The sequence below is a fragment of the Sabethes cyaneus genome, chromosome 2, assembly GCF_943734655.1.
Source record: "Sabethes cyaneus chromosome 2, idSabCyanKW18_F2, whole genome shotgun sequence".
NCBI lineage: Eukaryota > Metazoa > Arthropoda > Insecta > Diptera > Culicidae > Sabethes > Sabethes cyaneus.
In genome coordinates this window covers 38,008,732-38,030,352 of record NC_071354.1, presented here as the reverse complement: position 1 = coordinate 38,030,352, position 21,621 = coordinate 38,008,732, and the positions used below count along the sequence as shown (strand labels likewise).

Sequence of the window (21,621 nt, the reverse complement as noted above, 5' to 3'; positions counted from 1 at the left end):
TATTTTATTTTATCCACTCAGTTAAATAAAATTTCAAATAAAATCATTTTTATCGCAAAAGCTTAGGGGAAGGGCGGTGCGGTAAAGACGGACACTGCGGGAAAGACGGACACTTGTCATATTTCATAAAGAATATTTTTTGAAGCAAATCAATGATGGGAAATATTTCTATAGACTGAATTACACTTTTGAATTAAACTGCTGATTTTTAGCAGCGCAGCTGTCAAATTTATAACCAAAACAAAGAAAAAATGCGTATATACGCTAGCCGATGTAATTTTGTGTGTGAAGAAAAAAGCTGGTAAATCGTTAAAACAACATATTCATGCTAAACCGACGGCATTGCGTTAGTTTGATCCACGGTAGGGAAAGGCGGACACATAGATTTTGAACCCATTTTGCCCAACAATGATTTAAGATTGCAAATACTTACATATCCTATATGTAAAAGTAACCAGAAGTCATATAACAGTTGGAATAGGCCAACTTTTAGAAACGATTAATTCGTCACCAAATAAAATATTGAAGGGAACCATTTTATTTTCTCGCTCAAAGGGAGGATCGGGAAAGGGATTTTCCCAATTTTCCCAAAATTCTTTCCTAAATACATGATGAAATATGTTAATCTTTCTTAATACTGATAATTCGACGACGCGTGACACCCTTTTGCGAGTGTCCGTCTTTCCCGCCCATGCATAGAAACTCTGATTTATACATGATGTTTATAAGATTAATAAAAAAAAGCATAAATTTTGGAAGAAATTTTCCAGCACACGTTGTAACTTTATTAGACAGAGACTTAAAGGTTCATTTTGTACGAAAGTTGCAATCAATACAGTCATATTTGAGTAGATATTGAGTCTTTACCTTAAGGTGTCCGTCTTTACCGCCCTTCCCCTAAATAAAACAGGGTGTAAGTGAGAAAAAATTGAGCCAACCTAAGGTATACAATTATGTAGTGGAGAATTGGGGAGCTCCGTAACCGCAAGTTTGCCGAGCCTGCTTTGACAAGCGAGTGGCCATGGATTCAAATCAGGGTTGCTGCGATCAATTACCCTCATTGCACTGTACGGCCTCATAGAAGCAAAATTGGTAAAAGTTATGTCAGTGACATTTGTAGAGTTGATCTCTAATCTAAAAAAATTTTGATTAGAGTACTGTATTATTTTTGAATTTAGGCTATTGTAAGATGATAACCCTTTTAATTGGCAAACGAACGTTCATTTAACAATGATAAAGTCTACAGACCTTTAGCAGCAGAAATTAAACAAATAATGCAGTACTGCACTGAGAAAGATAATAGATTACACTCAGCTCTACAAATGTTACATAGACTACTTTCACAGATTTTAGCTTTAGCTCTTCTATGAGGCAGTGCAGTAAATCGCTTATTTTGAAAACTCATGACTCTTGAACCACGAAAGCGTTTTTTATTATTCTGTAGTTATGGCCGGAAAACTCGATTTTCCGAAATATGTACACTCAAGTCGCTTTTTACGAGAAGGATGCGCTCCGCGTAAATTTTAAAATTCACGTAAATTCCGAAATTCGCGTAAAGACCCGCATAAACTCCAACATTGACGTAAAATTTAAAACTACGCGTACCAATAGACGCGTAAGGAATATTCGCGTATATTCCGAACTTCAGAAATTCGCGTGAAAAACCGCATAAATTCCAAAATTCCCGTTAGAAACAAACCACGTAAATAGCGGTAACTTCAGTGTATTTATTTACTTCAAATAGGTATTCATATCTCAGGAACTAGGACTAGACTAGGACGCAGGAACTAAACATTATTTAAAGAAAATGAACGTATGTTTTATCAGCAATCGATAGTTTTACGGACTTTTCTTTTGAATTTTCCTTCGCCGTAGTAAATTTGGTGACAAACTTCAATTTTGTGATAGTTGGTTGGTTCAAGAGTTATGAACTTTTAAAATAAGTGATGTTCGAGAAAATCGGAAAATTTCCATTGTAGTTTTCGGGGAATTTCTTAAATATTGTTTTCATTAATCTATATATAAGCGTGTAGGGCGCTATATCTCTGCATATTAGCGTTGATAGGAAAAAATGCTTATCAACTTAGGGACTATATATGTTGGCTCGTTTCATTGTGCCTGATTTTTATTTTCAGGTATAATAAATTCAAGTTTATCACGAGGTGTTCGAGCCGCCGTAAATCTCGCATGTGAAATGTTTTTGATTCAAATTAACAAATTATGGTTGATTAAGTAGTACCATTACCATTATATTAAATTTATAAAAAGGTGTATTTATGATCTTGATTTTAGTAATTACTATCTTTTCAAGAAAATTTTCGAATATCCAGGTTAGTCTCATGCAACCAATGCTTACATTTTGATGCTTGGATTTTGATGTAATTGCCAAAGATGCCGTTTGTCTCAGGACGACTTTCGTGCATAGTAACAAATGTCTATTGGTATTTAATAACTGCCCGCACGCGATTTCGAACGAATCGAATATGTTGATAGCACATTATTTTTAGTGCGCTAAACTGATTTCTCATAGTTTTTTCTTATACCGGTATTTCGGATTTCCATTACATGTTTCGCTATGGCCTCGTAACCAAACACGTCATCAAATCGTACGCGAGCTCGAATAACAGTGGTCACACCACCTGCCTTGGTGGATCCAGGATTCCTCGGTCTCTAGTAGCAGCAAGTGTCAGACTAACATTGCTTTCCCTCCCAAATTGACCTACATGGGCGTGGCCAGCTTTGCTATTGATCATTACAAAGAATTCCAAGATCACCAGAAAATGCACACCGAGAATGATCTGCTACTCCCAAGCATCATTCTGACGTGCGATCAAACTATGCTATGCTATGCTATTGTTTTCATTAACCTATGTATATAAAAGTGAGCGTGAGTATGTTTGTATGTTTGTATGTTCCACCATAACTCCAGAACGCCTTGCCCGATCTCCACCAAACTTGGCACACATATTACTTGATATACGGGCATCAGTTCTGGGGGGTGTTGATAAGAGAGGGGGTCGTAACAGGGAGGGAGGGTCATAACTCCGAAATGCCTGGACGGTTCTTCATCAAACTTTTCAAACATGTTCCTTGGCATAAGGGAATCAGAACGCGATTTTCATACAGCAAACCGATGCATAATTAGCTACGTGACAGAAGGGAGTGCTGACTGGGAAGGAACTGACATAGAGGGAGACGAGGAACGTGAGTATGAATGTATGTTCAGCCATAGCACCGGAACTTCCGGACTGTTCTTCATCAAACGTTGTTTGTCAAACACATGTTTTTTGGCTTGATTCTTTTATACCGGGGGTTCACAAAAGAGGGAGACGGCCTATTACAAGGGAAGAGAAAGGTTCAAATGAGTAAAGCGGTGCGTTTCTCTTGCATTTAGAACGATAGCAGTTGTAAAAGTTGTTTTTTTTCTGAAAGAGGGAATAGGGTGGCCATTAAAAAGGGGATGTTTAAAAACGTAAAAAAGGCTTTGTGCCGATTTATCCATAAAATATGCGCGTATGCAAGATTACATGAAATTCTGAGATCCTTCGGTTCAAACCTGTACGATAATTATGAAAAAATTTCGTTGAAGCAGCTAGCTGCTTAAAGCTAGAAATTGTTACCTGAGATGTACCTGTGTATCACTTCCAACAAAGTTTCATTCATTCTGCTCCGCCTACTACACCTCATTAGGAAGATGTTTTTCTCGACCCATAACGTATTCCATTCATGACAGCACATACATCATCTAATTAGATTTTCTAAGAAATCCCCTCTTATGAAACGCGTAATAAATCTTAGTTCCAGCGCAATATACGCTCTGCATCCGATTAATTATCGCTTGTTTGTTTACTGCTCAGCGTAACCAAATCAATGGGTGGTGATGAGAAAACACAACACACAGTGTTTTCTTTCGCGTCTAAAATACGTCGCGCGCATTCCACCTCATCAAAGAAATGTGCATTCACGAGTTCGCCATGGAACGCTCTTTCCTAATCAACAAGTTGTTTTTGTTTACTATTTTGCAGCGATTGCACTTTTTGCCATTTCCAGTTTGCGAGCATTGTAAACCCACAAAACAAAAGCTGAAAAATACAGCGGATTTTGACCTTGCCTGCTGTTTGCCCGCTGTACACATACATTCATACTGGCGGGTTGGCATGGCACGCTGCTGTAACTGTTTCTCCATACAAATTTACTTTTTCAAGTGTGTACGAAGTGCAGTCGGCATGGGGATCTGCCTGCTTTTGCAATTACTAGACATTCCTTGTCTGGAAATATTTTCATTGCCGCACTCTTTTCCCTCTCTCTATCTCTCGCACACTCTTTTACTGACTTTTCCTTCCGCAATCTAACCTGTTGCACCACCACCAAACACGTGACGTGACTACTGTTTATCGACATCGCTTCGTTTAGAAGTGGTTGGTGAAAAACAAAATCAATCACCTATAACTTTCATTTTCAAGCTTCGCAGACCAGAGAAAAGATGTGCCTTTAAAACAGTATTTTTCATGAATCATGAAGCAAAAAAAAATAAAACGTTTACGAAAACTGCCTGCAATAGCTGAAAGTCTACTGCATCAGACAAAAAACTTAACGACCAATTAAAAAACAGATTGGCTGCAATAGTGCAGCTACAGGTATTACAGCATACACTCGACACTTTACCTTGCCGTTCTAGAAAAAAAACACGACTGGGAAATGTGGGCCAAGCGGGGTTGGCATAAATTGTCTTTGTCGCAGCAAAACCGGCTTCCTTGCAACGTTTGGCGCAGCAGTCAATATGGTAGCTAACTCGATGGCAGGACAAAAGGGTTGTCTTCAACACTACAGAACGGTCTTATTTGAATACATATTGAACGAGAAGCTGAATTAATTACTCCGCCATACGTCAGATTGTAAAATAGCAGGCCAAGGATATTGAAAATACACTAGAAGTTTACATACAATAATCATATCTTCAACATCAAAACGAGTACAAAGTTTTACAAAGACCTTCAATTCTGTTCGATGGAAAAGAACAAACGTGCTTGTTATCAAACAATGAAAATTCAATGGGCTCGTCTGCCAGAAGTTGGAGGGAGATAGCAACTCACCAAGCTTCGCAATAGAAAGGTGAATTGGATGATCAAATAGAAAGGGACTGAAAAGTAACTGACGTAAAATCAACGCTTTGAAAAGCGTTTGTTTTAGGTATCATAGATATGATACTAGGGGGGTTATGAAATGGAGAGAGTTACCTGGAAGGAGCGTCAAACATAGCTCTGGCTCTCTCAAGCTCCCACCTGGCGCCCCCACGCATGTCTAAGTCAAATGATGACGGTCGATAGCCTTACCTGTAAATGCTTCATGTACTTACTGAAGCAGCTAAGCTAGGAGGTGCGAACTAGAGCGTCTGTCCTCCAGGTGAGGACCGGCTCACACAACGTCTGTCTCAAAACGGGCGGTTGAATATAAAATGCTGTATCCCGCAAGCTATACCTAAGATGGCAGACCCATCAGCGGGATGTAGGTATCGCGACCCCGGTGAGATAGTATACAGAAAACTCAATTACCACAAACAACGAAGAAAGAAGTTCAGATACGATAAGACTGAAAAAAATTTATTTGCATTATTTGCATTAATCAGCCCCAGGCCGTAGTTTCCTCTGCTGTACGAAGAAGTCGTCTCCATTCCACTCGGTCCATGGCCGCAATTCGCCAGCCACGTAGTCTGCGTAGAGTCCGCAGGTCGCCTTCCACTTGATCAATCCATCTTGCTCGCTGCGCGCCCCGCCGTCCCGTTCCAGTCGGATCATTATTGAGAACTTTTTTAACCGGGCTGTTGTCCGACATCTTCACGACGTGCCCAGCCCATCGCTGGCGACCGATTTTTGCGGAGTGAGCGATAGGTGGTTACCTAAGCAGCTGATGCAATTCATGGTTCGTTCGCCTCCTCCACGTTACGTCTTCCATCTGCACTCCGCCGTAGATGGTGCGCAACACCTTCCTTTCGAAAACACTTGGTCGTCCACGAGCATAATCCATGCCTCATGGTCGTAAAGGACTACCGGTTTAATAAGTGTCTTGTAGATTGTTAACTTCGAAAATTGATTTAATGCACTCGAAATCACATTCGCCAAATTGATACGCGTAATCGAATAATATTGGAACAGCAAAATGATAAATCGTGTGAACGATGGCTTTTTACAAGAAGGTTTACAAGATTACACACACAATATAAAATATTGAAAAGAAGGCACGAAAATTACAACCATTTGCAGATGAAAGTCGGGTGATGGACACAACACAAATCGAACGAAAGACAGACGGAGAGGCGTAAAATCTCATGTGAAATTTTGCTTACGCGAGATAAAAGAAAGTCATTTGGCTCGAGCTTTCGCTTGGGCTTGAACTTCAACATGAACTTGGCCTCCAACTCAGATCCATGAGGAACAGATACGGCAAATGCCAAAACCGGCCAAATATTCAACTGCATTTTTCGTCATAACAATCCTCAAACACATGTTATTCCGATAAAAACAAATGCTTCTAGAGTAGTGACTCGAAAGTTTTACTTAACCCGCCGTACTCACCACACTTGGTACAGTAGAATTTCATTTTTTCGTAGTTATTTTTGCTATGTAAATTTTTGAAACGGTTGAAGTTAAAGGTAAACATTGAAAATGAAGCAACATCCGTGTTTTTATCAAAACGTTAAAACACAAGAGGAAAACAACATTATTTTTAGCCCAAAAACATGACTTACACAATTATCTTATATGTTTGTCAAAAATAAAATACGCTCAGTTAGATAAAAAGATTATCATTTGATTGATTTGTGATTAAAAAAACAGTAATTAACAATTATCACTACCGATAAAATCCTATCTAGTTATTAACAGAGTAAAGTACGAAGTTCGGATCAGCAGTATTCTAAAGAAAGAAACTCACGCGCCTTAGTATGTACGAAGTGACGTAAACCGCACCTTTCTAGAGAACTACGGGCACACTTCCGACGAGCCCCGTTGGTTTCGTTATCGCAAAAAATAATAAACCGTGCGCACCGTGCGCGGAGATAAAGTTTGATAATGAACGCATTCGAAGGCCATCCGGAATCAGTAGAAAAATAACCCCTCTGCCGCTCGGTTACGTATGAATGAATGCTAAAATTGACGCAATTACACCTCGTGTCGCCGTTTCTTATCAGTCAGTGATGTGGTTCGACAATCTGCCTGGGCAAATTTACAAGCAAATGGCGAACGGACGAAATTAAGCTCACCTATTTTCGCCAATTCAGCAAATTGTGCTCCTGATCGTACGATCTTTTCTTCCCAGTCTCCCAGTCGAGAGAAGAGAGGACATGGTCTGACCTATAAGTGATCTGAAATGAACCAAGCCAGCTCCCGGTTGGTCATTCTTACTTCACCCTACTTTTCAGTTTCGTGTAGCAGAAAAGGGTTTCTAACACTGGTGAACTATTTCCGATAACCCCGAACCCCCAGCTCGCGAGGTCAAGTAAACAATCTGGCGTACAAATATATTGCTAATGACTGCACTGCGTCGTATCAGTTACACTCGATGCGGTGTCATTTGAAATCGGCTCCCTTAGAAAGAATCTCTCTACCACCAGTAGTGGTTCTTAAACGCTGATTACAGCGCAGCGTGCTCTTACATAGGGTGGTTCCATTCACCAAAATCAACCCAATTAATAGATTTAGCTGAATGCTCCTATCGCACTAGTTGTGCCTCCTTGATTACGCTATCCCGATTTGCACTGCCTATGTCAGCAATCGAAAGGAGCTCAACAAGATTTCTACACAACGGCTGGCGTGCTTTAGAAATAAAAAGCCCCGCAATGACGTCAAAGAACTTGCCGCCAGTTATCAGTTGAATGATTCTTCATCAAAACAATGCGAACACATGCGATGACCGCATTTCAATGACAACAGTCGTCAGGGTTTTTATTCACGCGTAAAATATACCCAATTAGGAAATCAGCCAAAGTAACAAGTTTTATTCGCCACACAAAGCACTTAAGACAAAGCCTGTTGAACAAAGTATATCCATATAACTCGGTTGAGGGCTACCGCTCTCCAAATCCTCGGACATCTGCTTAATGCAGGTAATCATTAAAGTAGAAAATAATTATCTCACAAATCAAACCACACGTTGACGATTGAATAATTTTATTTCATTAGACGACGTGTGCGTCATCGCATCAGGCGAGTGTCTGCGTCTATGCACAGAGGGTCAAGAACGGTGACCCCTTTTCCCGTTAGCTGCTCCCGGCTAAGATTAAATTGCGTCTAATGCAATTTGCTAATGATAATTGGTGAAGAAAGTCACGTGTTTTTGTTTGCATGATGGTTTCTACAACACATTTCCCGGAGGAATTGTCTCCAACAAAGATCATATCATCTTACTGTAAGAGGGCAACTATCCGAACGTCTACGTCTATGTAGCTTTCAACCGATCAACAATGTTGAACTTCCCGGTTCACGGAATGTCCCAGTCGCGTCACAATCACCTAACCGACAACGATCAATCACGGCAACCGCAATCATCCTGTGTGGGAGCTGTAATGATAAACCACGCGAACGCACAGGTGCTACAGTGCTAGCGAAGGTCAGTCAAATAGAGAGACGTTAGACGGTTATCAAATTGCTGCTGGAAATAGGTATCGATTTCGGACCTTATCGCGCAATGTTACCACTGACAGTCGGGTCGGGACGGGAATAATGCATAAATTGATTGGAGAGTGCTTGGCGTGCGTCACACATCGCACCATGTCACACGTTCCACGGCACGTGGCTTGCATTTTAAGCAATTTTCGTATCAAAATTGTTGAGCTATGTATTATATATGTAGGTTAAATGACCATAGGTAACGAAAAATATCCGAAATTATGTCCTAAACTATATTTAGTTTTCTGATTTTTAGCTGGAGGAAAAGATTAACCATAATTGGGAGCTAACTGGTACATTTCGTTTTCCAAGTTTAACTGATAGGAGAATGAATGAATGAATTTTTATATTGATTGAGTTGTTACAAGATAAGCTAGACGCATTTATAGACTTTTTGGCGTATTCTTAGAAAACACAATACAGAAATCAGGTGCGTAAGTAAGAGATAGCGACATCAGCTGGAATTTTCTTGTTTAGTGAACAATGTTTATTGTCGTAATAATCGTAATTTAATAAAAGTTGTTCAGAAACCAATAAAATGTTTTGTTTTTCAACAATATCAATTTCAAATAATTTCTAAACCCTTATCTTTCCAATTTCTTATATTTTTCCATTAATTATTTAGGAACATTCGCACAATTTCATGCTTTATGTTAAAAAAACGAAAAACCGAACTTGTTTTGGGCTCACTTTCATACGCTTTTTAAAAAATATTTCTGATTTGCTCATAATATACATTTTTCAAATTCAATTTTTTGTCAACTTCAAATTTTCTATGTGGTAAAAAAAAACAACTCCGGTAAAGTTACCCGACGTTTCGATCATTTTTGATAAACTTTTTCGGAAAAATTTACGGTTTCTTCCCTTTTGACAATTTTTAAGTGCCGATTTTCCTTCACTAAAGGGTGTCCCACATCAAATTGCACTACGGAAGAAACACTGTAGAAAGTTACCCATTGTGTATTTTCTCCTGAAAAATGGAGTAGAAGTAGTTTAGAGTGTATTGTTTACACTCTATTTTTATCGCGGTCAGTTTTTCAAAAATTGGGAAAAAATGGCGTCACCCGAAAAGCAACGTCGCGAATTTATTTTGCGCAAGCACCTGGAAAATCCTCAACTTTCTCATCATGAATGATGAGACTTACATCAAGGCGGACTTCCGGCAGCTTCCGTGGCTACAGTACTTCACTGCCCAGCACAAGTTTGATGTTCCAGAGGGAGTAAGGATGCAGAAACTTCTATAGTTTGCCAAGAAATACTTGATTTGGCCAAGAAATACATCCTGTGGCAAACGAAGTGCGCCGTTCGTGACTACCGGGACTGTAAACGGGCAGATCTAGATCAAGAAGTGTCTACAGAAGCATCTGCTTCCTCTGTCGAAGCAACTAGAGGGCCCTACGATCTTCTGGCCGGATCTACCTTCGTGCCAATATTCAAAGAATGTATTGGAGTGGTACGAAGCCAACGGAGTCACTTTCGTACCCAAGGACATGAACGCCCCCAACGCGCCGGAACCAGTGGCGACTCGTGGGGGTTCAGGTTGCTTGTTCAGCCAGCGAAAAATACAAATCAACACTATATTTTAAGCATCAAACAAACATTATTTAAATAACAGAATACGACGGTTTACTTTACCAGCAAACTCGTCGCTGAATTTTAAATACGAACCGAAAACTTTTCGTTGAATTTACCTATTAAACCAAATTCAAGAATAATCATCAATCAAGTTGTTCAATGCTAAAGATGAACGAGTTAATGAGAAAATTTTACGAATAATGCATGCCAACCTCGCTCTATTTTCAAATCCCCTTCGTACCAACACATTGTTCCTGGTGCTAGTATCAACAATAAGCACCGGGAATAATGTGTTGGTCTGCTCGTTCATTGAGATCTCTAAAGCAACGTTGAAACATCATGTTGAACGTTTTGCTCATTAGGTTCGTAACTAAACAAAATGGAATCAAAGCGCTGGCCAAAGGGATATGTGGTAGTAAGTTGTTCAATGCTGAAAATGAACAAGTTAATGAGACAATAATGCTCCGGCGCTATCGAGTATAGAAGCTGTTTGGCATTCTCTTTTTATCTCCTTATTCGTACCAGCACATAGTTCCTGGTGCTAATTCAGTATCAAGAATCAACACCAGGAATAAGTGTTGGTATGCTTGTTCATTATGATCTCTAAGCAACTTTCAAACGTCGTGTTGAACGTTTTACTCATCAGCTTCATAACTAAACTAAACTCGTATTGCCTATGCGTCTGTGCAAACGAAATCATGAACGAATGATGCAAATAATTTTGTCGGGTTGAATTTTGTTGCCTGTCCTATGAACAGGTTGAACATGCGGACGAGTCGCCACTGACCGGAACTAAGGCCCATCGAAAATACTAGGCTATTATGAAGCAGGCACTACGAAAGCATCCCAAGGAGGTCAAGTCTGAGGAAGACATGAAGAAAAAGTTGTTTTCCGTACAAATGAAGCTGCAGCTAGGTTGTACAAAAGTTTTTGAGTGGACTTAAGCGTAAGGTGCGAGCATACGGTTATGGTATTGAAGTTGAATGAAACAAATACGCAAAAAGCTTACGTTATACTAACGTTGTAGCATTTTGATCCTTACCTTACGCTGCTCCAGATGATCGTTTTAACATGAAAATCAAAACCTGAGCTTCTTTTGAGCGTACTTTCATGAAAAAATAGTCGCTAGTTTTATCGCATCGTTTTTACAAATATTACCCGTTAGAAGTTTAAATCTAAATAAGCTGAATTCCCTATAATAGTTTCTGCTGGTCGACTACGGCCAACCTGAAATTGAACTACAAAAAAGGCTTTCATTTAGCTAGTATTTAGCTCTCATGCGCTCGCATCTCTTTCTTTTTCTTAAGGTTTTCCACTTTGCTTCGATTAAATCATAATTAAAATTTCAAATTCATGATGTATGAACTTTCCAGTTTTTTATATCTTCTTATATATAAAAATGGATTTCTGTCTATCTGTCTGCCTGTCAGGATGTTCCTTATAGAATCGAAAACTTCTGAACCGATCGGCGTGAAAATTTGCATGTAGAGGTTTTTTGGGCCAGGGAAGGTTCTTATGATGGTTAGAGAGCCCTCCTCCCACTAAGAGAGGGGGCTCCCATACAAATGAAGCACAAATTTTCTGCATTACTCGAGAACTAATCAAGCAAATGAAACCAAATTTAGCATGTGGGTGTTTTTGGAGACAAGAATTTTTTCTATGGTGAATTGAGACCCCTCCCCTCTTTAGCTGGGGAATTATGACTCCTCTCTCCTTTAAAAGGGGGGCTTCCACACAAATGAAGTACAAATTTCCTCATAACTCGAGAACTAATCAAGCAAATGGAACCAAATTTGGGATCTGGGGGTTTTGGAGGCAAGAATTTTTTCCATGGTGAATTAGGACTCCTCTCCACTTTAGGAGGGGGGGGGGAGCTCCCATACGAATGAAATACGAATTTCCTTATAACTCGAGAACTAAACAATCAAATGGGACCATATTTGGCATGTGGGTGTTTTTGGACGCAAGAATTTTTCTATGATGAATTAGAACCCCTTATCTTTTTAGGAGGGGGGCTCCCATACAAATGAAATTCAAATTTCCTCATAACTCCAGAACTAATCAAGCATATCCCAAGTGGCAATGTGAGTTTTATTATGGCTCTTATGGTGGTGTAATAAAACTTAAATTGTTATTTGGGATGGAACCAAATTTGGCATGTGGGTGTTTTTGTAGGAAATTTTTTTTTCTACGATGAATGAGACCCCTCTCCTCTTTAGGAGGGAAATTATGACCCCTCTCCCCTTTAAGAAGGGGGGCTTCCATACAAATGAAATACAAATTTCCTCATAACTCGAGAACTAATCAAACAAATGGAACCAAATTTGGCATGTGAAGGTTTTTGGAGGCAAGAATTTTTTCTAAGGTGAATTAGGACCCCTCTCCACTTTAGGAGGCTCCTATACAAATGAAATACAAATTTCCTCAGAATTCGAAAACTAATTAATCAATTGGCCATATTAGGCATGTGGGTGTTTTTGGAGGCAAGAATTTTTTCTATGATGAATTAGGACCCCTTACCTTTTTAGGAGGGGGGGCTCATATACAAATGAAACACAAATTTCCTCAATACTCGAGAACTAATCAAGCAAATGGTACCAAATTTGGCATGTGGGGGTTTTAAAAGACAGGATTTTTTTCTATGATGTACTGAGACCCCTCCCCCTTGTGGTAAGAGGATAAGGACACATACAAATAAAACAGAAATTTTTGCGTAACTCAAAAACTAATTGAACTAGAGAAATTTTAGACTCTTTCATAAAACATTAGTCGATAACAAGACCACCAAAAACTATCAATAATAACATTAGATAATTCAGGGCGAGACGGCCACAGGCCGCGAATGTTACCGGCGACCTACCGTCAGAACTGCGGGGGGACAGACCCCCGTAGAGATCACCTCTATCTAGGTTTATTTATTTTCCTAGATCTACTGATCTCTTTTACTTTCCTTCAGTCGGGGCACCCCTGCGAAATGGTACTTTCTACGAAAAGATTTTCCGTGAAATGGTATATCCCGCGTAAGATTTTTCGTGAAATGGTATTCTGCGAAACTCTATATTCCGTTATGGTCAATCAAGAATTGGTGTTCCGCAAAATGGTATTCGGCGAAATGGTTTGTAATGATGGCGAATATTTAAATGCTATCTACTGTATTTTATCAGGCTAAGCAATGGGGGGAGTTGTTTTCTATTTTACTGTGAGGAAAATTTGTATCTTAAAACACCCATGAATTCCTCAGGAACCTGCAAAACTCGAGTTGTTGATAAAGGTCATCCGAGATTCAGAATTTATGTACAACACAGTTTAATTTGTGGTAATACGAAGTTTGCCGGGTCAGCTAGTTACTGATAACTATGTAACATAAAAAATTCAGAAATTTATCATTTTGGTACGACCAAACAGTGGTACAATGACAATGGCGTCACTACTATTCCCAAGGAGTGGACGCCGGTACCCGTGTACCTTTGAGCCACAGAGGCGCTGGACTGGTGTAGAATCATCGTTTCAAAAAAATATTAAGAATAATGTGAATAAAAAGCCTAATTTTACTATAACAAGATTTCCCATTTGTTTCCTGGCTATATTGAATTAAACCTTTTAAACAAAACAATGTTGCAAATCGAGCGAGAAGCAAACGATGCCGACCCATACGCAAGCGAATGTGAGCAGCATAGCATCCAACGCTTACTCCACTGACGCAAGCGTACGACAAACAACCACTGGTGATGTGCGTGTAGTGTTACTGCTAGCGAGACAGTCGCGACTACCGTGGCTGATAGGTAAACCCACCCACGCAAAAACTCGTCTCAAAGCATGTCTCAAAAAATAAGAAAGGGAGTCCAAGAGAGTCTACGATCGACTCGTTATTCGTTAGAATGCAGAGTTTAGAAAATTGAATAGATTCACCGAGAACACACAGAGAAGCAAATGGTTCAATTCGCCTTTAACTAATAAGGCACATACATTCACGCTTCGTTACATTGCTGAATATAAGAATACCGAGTGGATCACAAAAGTGCGAAATAACACATTCTGCTGCTTCTAAAGCATTTATCACTACTGTAAACTATTCTCTTTTCATGTTGATACTATTTTGGACCCTTTTGAGGCATCCCCAGACGTCCTATACCCACTAAATCGGCCACATTCTATGTTCAATATTCAATTTTTGAGCGGATTCCGATCTCCGATGTTCACAGTGAGGCTAGGTTCGTGATAAAATCAAAAGCCGATGCATGCATTATAATCGTCGTGGTAGCCGAATAATGAATGTTCATGAAAGATGCTAAACGATTCAAATAATCATTTTTTAGCGAATTCTTCAACCTTCTTCTTAGAATGAGAACGCGTGTGTGAGAAAATTATACTACACCAGTATGGGCTTCGTAACACTGGCCATAAACAAAAATTTGCTAAAAGAAATGTTCGACGTTTCGGTCGTTTCTGATTCATTTTCGGAAAACAATCGACTAGGTCTTTATCATTAATTTTGAAATGGAACTATAACTCAACGAAAGAAAAAAAAAATCTATTTCGTATTGTTATCGGCGACGAAAATTTTAAATTCAAAGCACAAAAAGCCGTACGTGAAACCCGGTCTTCCAGCAACATTTAGTGCGATCAAAAGCAACCCATCCACCATGCGGTGAAATCAAATCAAACCACAACGGGAGAGCTGAACCAACAGCAATTAACTCGTTTACATCATGACAATAGTGGACTACGTGTTGAATTACTCGCCGTAAAACTACTATTGAAATTAGTGGTTTTAATGTTTTACCCAACCTGCCATATTTACCAGACTTGATGAAATGCAAATATGATGGTACAGATTAACCGCTGTTATATATTCGCCGGGACAGAGAATTGAATCAACAGTTACAAATTATGGAATCAGAAATCGGTGCCAACTCCTGTAATGAGCAATGACACGGAAAAAAAGCGTTAAAAGGGCTCTGTAGCCGCAAGGCTATCGGGACTGCTTTGGCAAGTGAATGGCCATGGGTTCTTAGTAGAATCAGACCATTCGATGGGGATTCTTAGTAGAAAAAGTTAACTGCTTTAAAATTATTTAGTTGCCACAACAATGTTCGAAAACAGCATATGATATTCACAGAAATAGCTAACCAAAGGAGAAAATCATTTATTGCTAATCAGGTGAGCGGTGATGATCCAAAATTTTAAATTTTTGTGAATATAAATTTTAATTTTCAGAGAACTGATAAAAGTGTTTTTTAGAAAAGCTCTTTTATTGCTATAAACTGTTTGCAAAAACTTTAAAGTAAAAAGTTGTAAAGAAATAACACTAATCCGTCAGATTAAAAATAAAAGCTAAGAAACTTGAAATTAGGATTTTAGACCTAGCTAAACGATTCACAAGACAAAGAAGCTTGCTAAAGGAAAATCTTCTAATCGACTGCGGCAAATGTAGAACGAAATGATAATCTTTTGCATAAATCAAATCGGTGACGAATTTCATTAATCAGAACCGCATTTCATCACATCATTAACTCATGAATCATTCTCCTATAAACCGATTGACTATTCATTAGAAACCTTCGCCCCCGACTGATCCTTATCAAAAACCTAGCCACCTAAATCCAAAACAATCGGTAACAAAGAGAACCTCTTTACCGATTCTTCCGTTTACCTCATCTTTCTCAGGTCATTGAAAAGCCAATCGATTTTGGAAGGCAAATGTAAAGTAAGTTATTGAAATATCGTTTGTAATCTCATTGTCAACATTTGTTTTTAGAGCTTCTGATGTTGTTCGAAGCCATCAGCAACGGCCAACGTTCGTCGCATGCACAGTACTGAGGACCCAGCAAGGTTAAGCACGTGTCCTAGACCGTCGTCGTCTGTCCGTTTTATTCGGCTCCAGTCACGGTGTCTAGCCCGGCCGAACGTGGAAGCCTTAGAAATTGTAAGCAACTCGCTCGTGTGCCCATCATGCCCGGTTGGCTCCGTCTAGTTCCTTCCTCAGTAGTGTCACTGAAGGGGTTTTGATAGTAAAAATCAATATTGCGCACAGCTGTTTTGATGTCCTCTTAGCACCATTTGAAAGCAGGTAGGTATCAAATTGAGAAATGGGATTCGGGTGCAAATGTTCCCGCAGTGCAGAACACAGAAAGTACAATTTCTTGTCCTATCTCTCCCGCACGATAGGAGAAATACCATCCAAAGTTCACTTCGGGGGTTCGGGTTTCTTTGTGCTGAAAAACCGCGCAGAAGATTAATAGCTCTGCTGGCAAGTGGCAAGTTCAGCAGACGGAGCCAAACAGTGCAGTGCCACAAAAAGGTCTGACAACACACAATCAGGTCTGGACTTTGGTCGCTACCGTCATTTCGACAGGTGTTGAGATCATCCACGGCAGACACACGGCTACAAACCGTCTAACGAGCACGGCTTGAGGTGATGTACATTGCAATTTGTCAGTTAGTATCAAGTGTGCGATTAAATGAGGTAAAGTAAATGCCGGCTAGGGTGAACCCGCCGATGTTGAGCCCAAAAGATAATGTTAGAAAGCATCATTTGAAGATGCAAATTGAGTTAGAAAGGTTTCTGTCTTCTGTTTTTTTGCAGTGAAAGATATCTTATCACTTCGGTTTGATTATATTTATCCTAAAAAACCGCGCAGTGGCGAACATAGAGCTCGTAATTTAAAAAAAACAGTTTTTATTAATTTTTAACGATCCTTGACCTTAGCTCAAAAATAGAAAAATCGTACCGGTATCAACTAAAACCACGCACCATACAATTGTTCTTATCAAGTTGAAAAACAAACCAAAAAAAATTGAACAAATGAAACAATTTTCAAACCAGCGACTCTGCTACTATCGTATATTTACAGTTCTCGGTTCAACAGCTCACACAATAACATTCGTCACAAAATGTAATCTTACTTAATTCGGAAACCGTCCTGTTGTAACCCGAAAACCGGCAGCCAAAAAAACCCCTAATCTTAAGCTTCAATTCCGTTCACCCCGGCTGCGCTACACTGAACACAAAACTGAATTCCAAAAGGAATCGAAAGCGGCATCGACGGACATGACTGGGCATGTTCGGCATCCAGTCAGTGTTGTGCAAGCAAATGAAGGTGCTTTCAAAAACCTGCCGCCGCAAAATGTTTCAGATATATCCGTTTGTGGGTGGATAATTAAATTTCAAATTTGTGTGAAGCCGAAAAATGTTCTATAGGAGATAATTATCCGACCATCCCTTCTTGAAAGAAGAATGGAAAAACTAGAAGAATTTTTTCTGTGTTAATGAATTATTGATAATTTCCTAAAATAAGTCAATGCGAGATAGCAAATTTTCCGATAAAAATGACTTACCTAATGGCATATCGCACAGCAGGCAACAAGCGGCCAGGGCTCCTGCCGAAGCTCCACTAATCCGGTGCAACAGTAGATGGGGGGCATACTTCTTGAAACAAACGGCCACTCCGACGTGATAGATTCCCAAAAATCCGCAGCCGGCAAACGATAGATTCATCTTAGCAGCCATAAAGGCGGAACACCGGAAAACTAGTTTGAATAGCAAGCGTCTCGGATGAACACAAAATTACACTCTCCGTTTATAGCTTCCAGGAGGCAATTAAATCCTTTCGCGTTACTTGTAGGCTGCCTGGACGGTGGCTGTTGTTCGGTGGCTCAAAGATAAAATTTTCCACTGCACTTTTTAACTCAATCTTTCACACACACGCACACTGACTGTCGATAATTGCGATTTGTTCTCTCTTTCTGTCGTCCTCTAGGAAGACAGGTAGATAGGCAGGGCACTTAAGAAAGACAATAAACCCAAATTTTCGAAATTTTCCGTATCCCACTGTACGGGCGATGTATTTCACTGGTTCACTTTTTTCACCGAGCTCGTAAAGTAGTTTCTTTTCAATTAATTACAGGGCAACTGGTTTCCAGCACTGTTTACATGGTTCTGAAATGGAAACAAAGGTGAGGTCAGTAAATAAATGTGCTTGATTTATTTTGAGGATTAACAGAATGGGAAAATAGACAATGAAAATTTCAATAACCGTATTAAGTAATCATAACTACTTGAGAGAAACTAAGGATAATCCACTACAGAAAACACCGTACTTGTATACAAAGTTTTACTTGAAAGAACAAAAAATCAATCTCTTTGGACCACAAATGATTCACTAAAGTGCAAACCACTCCGTAATCAAATCCAGAGAAAATAATGATTGACTCTTATGATAAACCATATCAGTGCAAGCTTTTGTTTTATAATTTCTCGCAAAAGCTTTTAAAGTGACTTAATCAATATGAAAAACTGAAATTATCAGGATAAAATCTGAGTTGCAAACAAATTTTTGCAAATGGCCACGTAATTTGAGGCTTTGTTCACACCACTAGTTCAAGCGCATCAAGTTATCCTGGTTTTCTAAGATTCTATTTTAAAGAATGAATTAAATTGATCAAAGTTCGCCATTATATACCTCACTGTTTACACAGAAAACTATAGTAACGGAGTGTCAATTAGCGAAATTTGCATTTGCGAAATTTGTTCACCCATCAAAAAACACGGTAGCGCACGACTGTACCACCTATCACTAAACCCACAAAAATGAAAGAAAATTCAGTTTCTTACTTGATTGTATCGCAAACTGCCAAAAAATTGCACTTTTCGCCAGTTCTTCCAGCCACTCGAGCAATAAAAAATCAAATTGGCACAATACTATTTGAATGCACTCTTCTTAAGAAATCAAGGAGCACAAAACCGCAGGACACGAGTTGCTTGCTGAACTGAACTACGGACGAGTGCTTTCTAGACCAGCTGCTGGAAGTGAACTGAAAGTCCCTTACGGTCAGACGGTGTCATTTTATACTGCCTTGTCAGCTAGGAGCCAGCCAATCGAGCGCGCGAAGACGATGGACGACGACGACGAACGACCGACGACGACGACGTCGCGCTGATGTTTTTTCGTTGGTGAATGAGGACCCGCGTAAGTCGTCCGCGTACCGTACACATACGCGACTGGTGCTGGTCGCGGTCGCGATAGTGATTAGACACTGTGCCGTGCTGATTGTTGACAATCGCCACCGTACAGGCCACAGAAACAGATCACAGTCAGCTGGCAAACGTCAGTGCCGCGCGATACAAAAACATACACGCATACACACAGCCTGGGCACGACTAGTATTGTAATCTTACCCGACCATTCAAGTCGGATTCAAGTCGCTTGTGGTGCCCGGTTATCAGCAATCGTAGCCCTTTATTATTATTCTTATTTCGTTTAATCTACATTGATTGTTTTGCAACTATCTGGTGGGTAACGCTTGAGAAAAAGAAATCCGTCAATTTTCTTGCTAGAAACTCAAACTTCGTTGTACACACAATTTCGTTTGGGTTGCTCTCAAATCAGGGTAAGGTCAAATTTTTGCCAGAGCTCAGCGAAAACTAGAAATGATCACCGCAGTTCCGGAGATAGTCGGAAGCGACCATCTTCTTGAGCCAATTGTAAGTCAAACGAGCACGTTTTAGGTTTGCCGAAATGTGTTGATTGTAACGGCTGGGTTTGTGTCGATTTCACTCAAGCGATGTAAGAAGAATAAAATATTAAGCAAACCGTATCCGTATTTTGCGGAAATTATAGTGATAATAGAGGAGTTATCTGTTTGATTGCTGTAAATGTTTCTTGCATTGTTGTTGGTGAGCACAGTATGAAACTTGTTTGTCCCGAATATATTTGATTGAAATGAAATTTTGATGATTTATTGAATACCACGCAAGAACTCAGTTTCCAATAAACATATTTTTTGTCAAGATTAACTTGTCAGATTTTTTATCAAACAAATATATCCAGAAAACTACTCATTACATCAAAATGACATCAAGAGAAAAGTTGTAATTACAATTAATTGTACACTGAATGAAAAAAACTTTGTAAATTCATGATATAAATCATAAAATGTTAATTTACTCAAAACTATCACCCCCGATTTGCTTCATTTTAAAAAAAGCATAAATTATGCCCTATAATCTGGTGAAGAATTTCTTATGGACAGTCTTTCTGTATTTTTAAATCTTTGAAATTTCATACATTTTTCAAAAATATCCAAATTTTACATTCAAAATTAAAATCAAATGCAATGCACCATTTTGAACAAATTTTCTTACATAAAACAGTTTTTTAGACATATCCTAAGTTAGGCTGAGGTAAGTTTCACTTTCCATACTAAAGAAGGTATAATAGATAATGATTTCCTGTCTTTAGTAAAATTATTTGTAATAATTCTGTAATTGTCCTGAAGAGGTTTTTTTCCCTTTCCTGTAGAGCCATATTACAACTACGTCCGTTGATAATGAATACTGTTGTACGATCCACATTTGATTTGGTGCTAGTTAGATATCCTGTCACATTACTGCGACCAGTATAGTTGATCTATTGTAATATCGCTTGAGTGTTTGCTGTATGACCTGCACTGTATTTCTTTTTGCTATAATCGCTATTGAGTGAGCGATATGCTTATCAAATTTTATTCGTGCTTGTGTGTATAGGGTTTTACCCTTCCTTCAAAGATAGATCTACTTTACCCACTTATTCCTCGCTGCCAGTTTTTAGCCGTCCTTGGCGAGAACTCCTTCCTTCCTCTGACCAGTACACTTAACTATATGAGGGACTTTTGCACTGTCAAGAGGCTTCAGTGGGTAAATATATAGAATTCAGCATGAAGGAAGGGTAAATGAGGGGCCTGATAATAAACCCATGCTAAAGCCACTTGACAACGAATGGCTTGATTCTACTAAGATTCGAACCCTCGACCACTCACTTGTCAAAGCAGATTTGGTAACCTTGCGGCTACGGAGCCCCCATTAAGGTATGATAAATAATGGTTGACACAGCGCACCCCGATCAGGAGGAGCTAACAAAATTATTACAAGTTATGTTACCAATGGACTAGTTTCTTACCAACTTTTCTAACAACGGTTGTTATAAATTAGATAAATAATAACAACTTTTGTTATAAATGAGCTACGGTTAGTGGTTAAAATAACAAAAATTCTAACTAAATTTATTGTAGTCAATATCTGATTTTGAACAGGCCTTGATATGATTTTATCTAAATTGTATCACATTTTGTTAAGAATTATTTATCAAAATTTCCAGATATTTCAAAAGTATGCAGTAAATAAAAATATTTTAACAAATACAATAACTGTTATGCGACGAAATTCATTTACTATTGAAAAAATCATATTAATAAGACTAATTGTTTTGCGAAAAACATACCGGTGTTAGATTGGTGATAATTAGTATGTTTAGAGGCGAAATTCATATTACTCATTTATATCTAAATGAGTTACAACTATCAGAATCTGCAACAAATTTAATTTTTTTTGTTATTACTTCTTCAT

At 39.0% G+C, this 21,621-nt stretch overlaps 1 protein-coding gene across 1 annotated transcript in view; it reads right to left on the bottom strand.

Moving 5' to 3' along the window:
* Positions 1–19,025, bottom strand: part of LOC128738388 (1-acylglycerol-3-phosphate O-acyltransferase Pnpla3-like) — a 31,475-nt gene extending 12,450 nt beyond the window's left edge. Inside the window, exons 1-2 of the mRNA XM_053833472.1 lie at positions 18,853–19,025; positions 17,577–18,177 (exon numbers count right to left, since the gene is read on the bottom strand). Of these exons, the coding sequence (XP_053689447.1) occupies positions 17,577–17,748 (172 nt within the window). The 5' untranslated portion in view covers positions 17,749–18,177; positions 18,853–19,025. The remainder of the gene's footprint in view (positions 1–17,576; positions 18,178–18,852) is intronic.
* Positions 19,026–21,621: the final 2,596 nt, after the last annotated feature.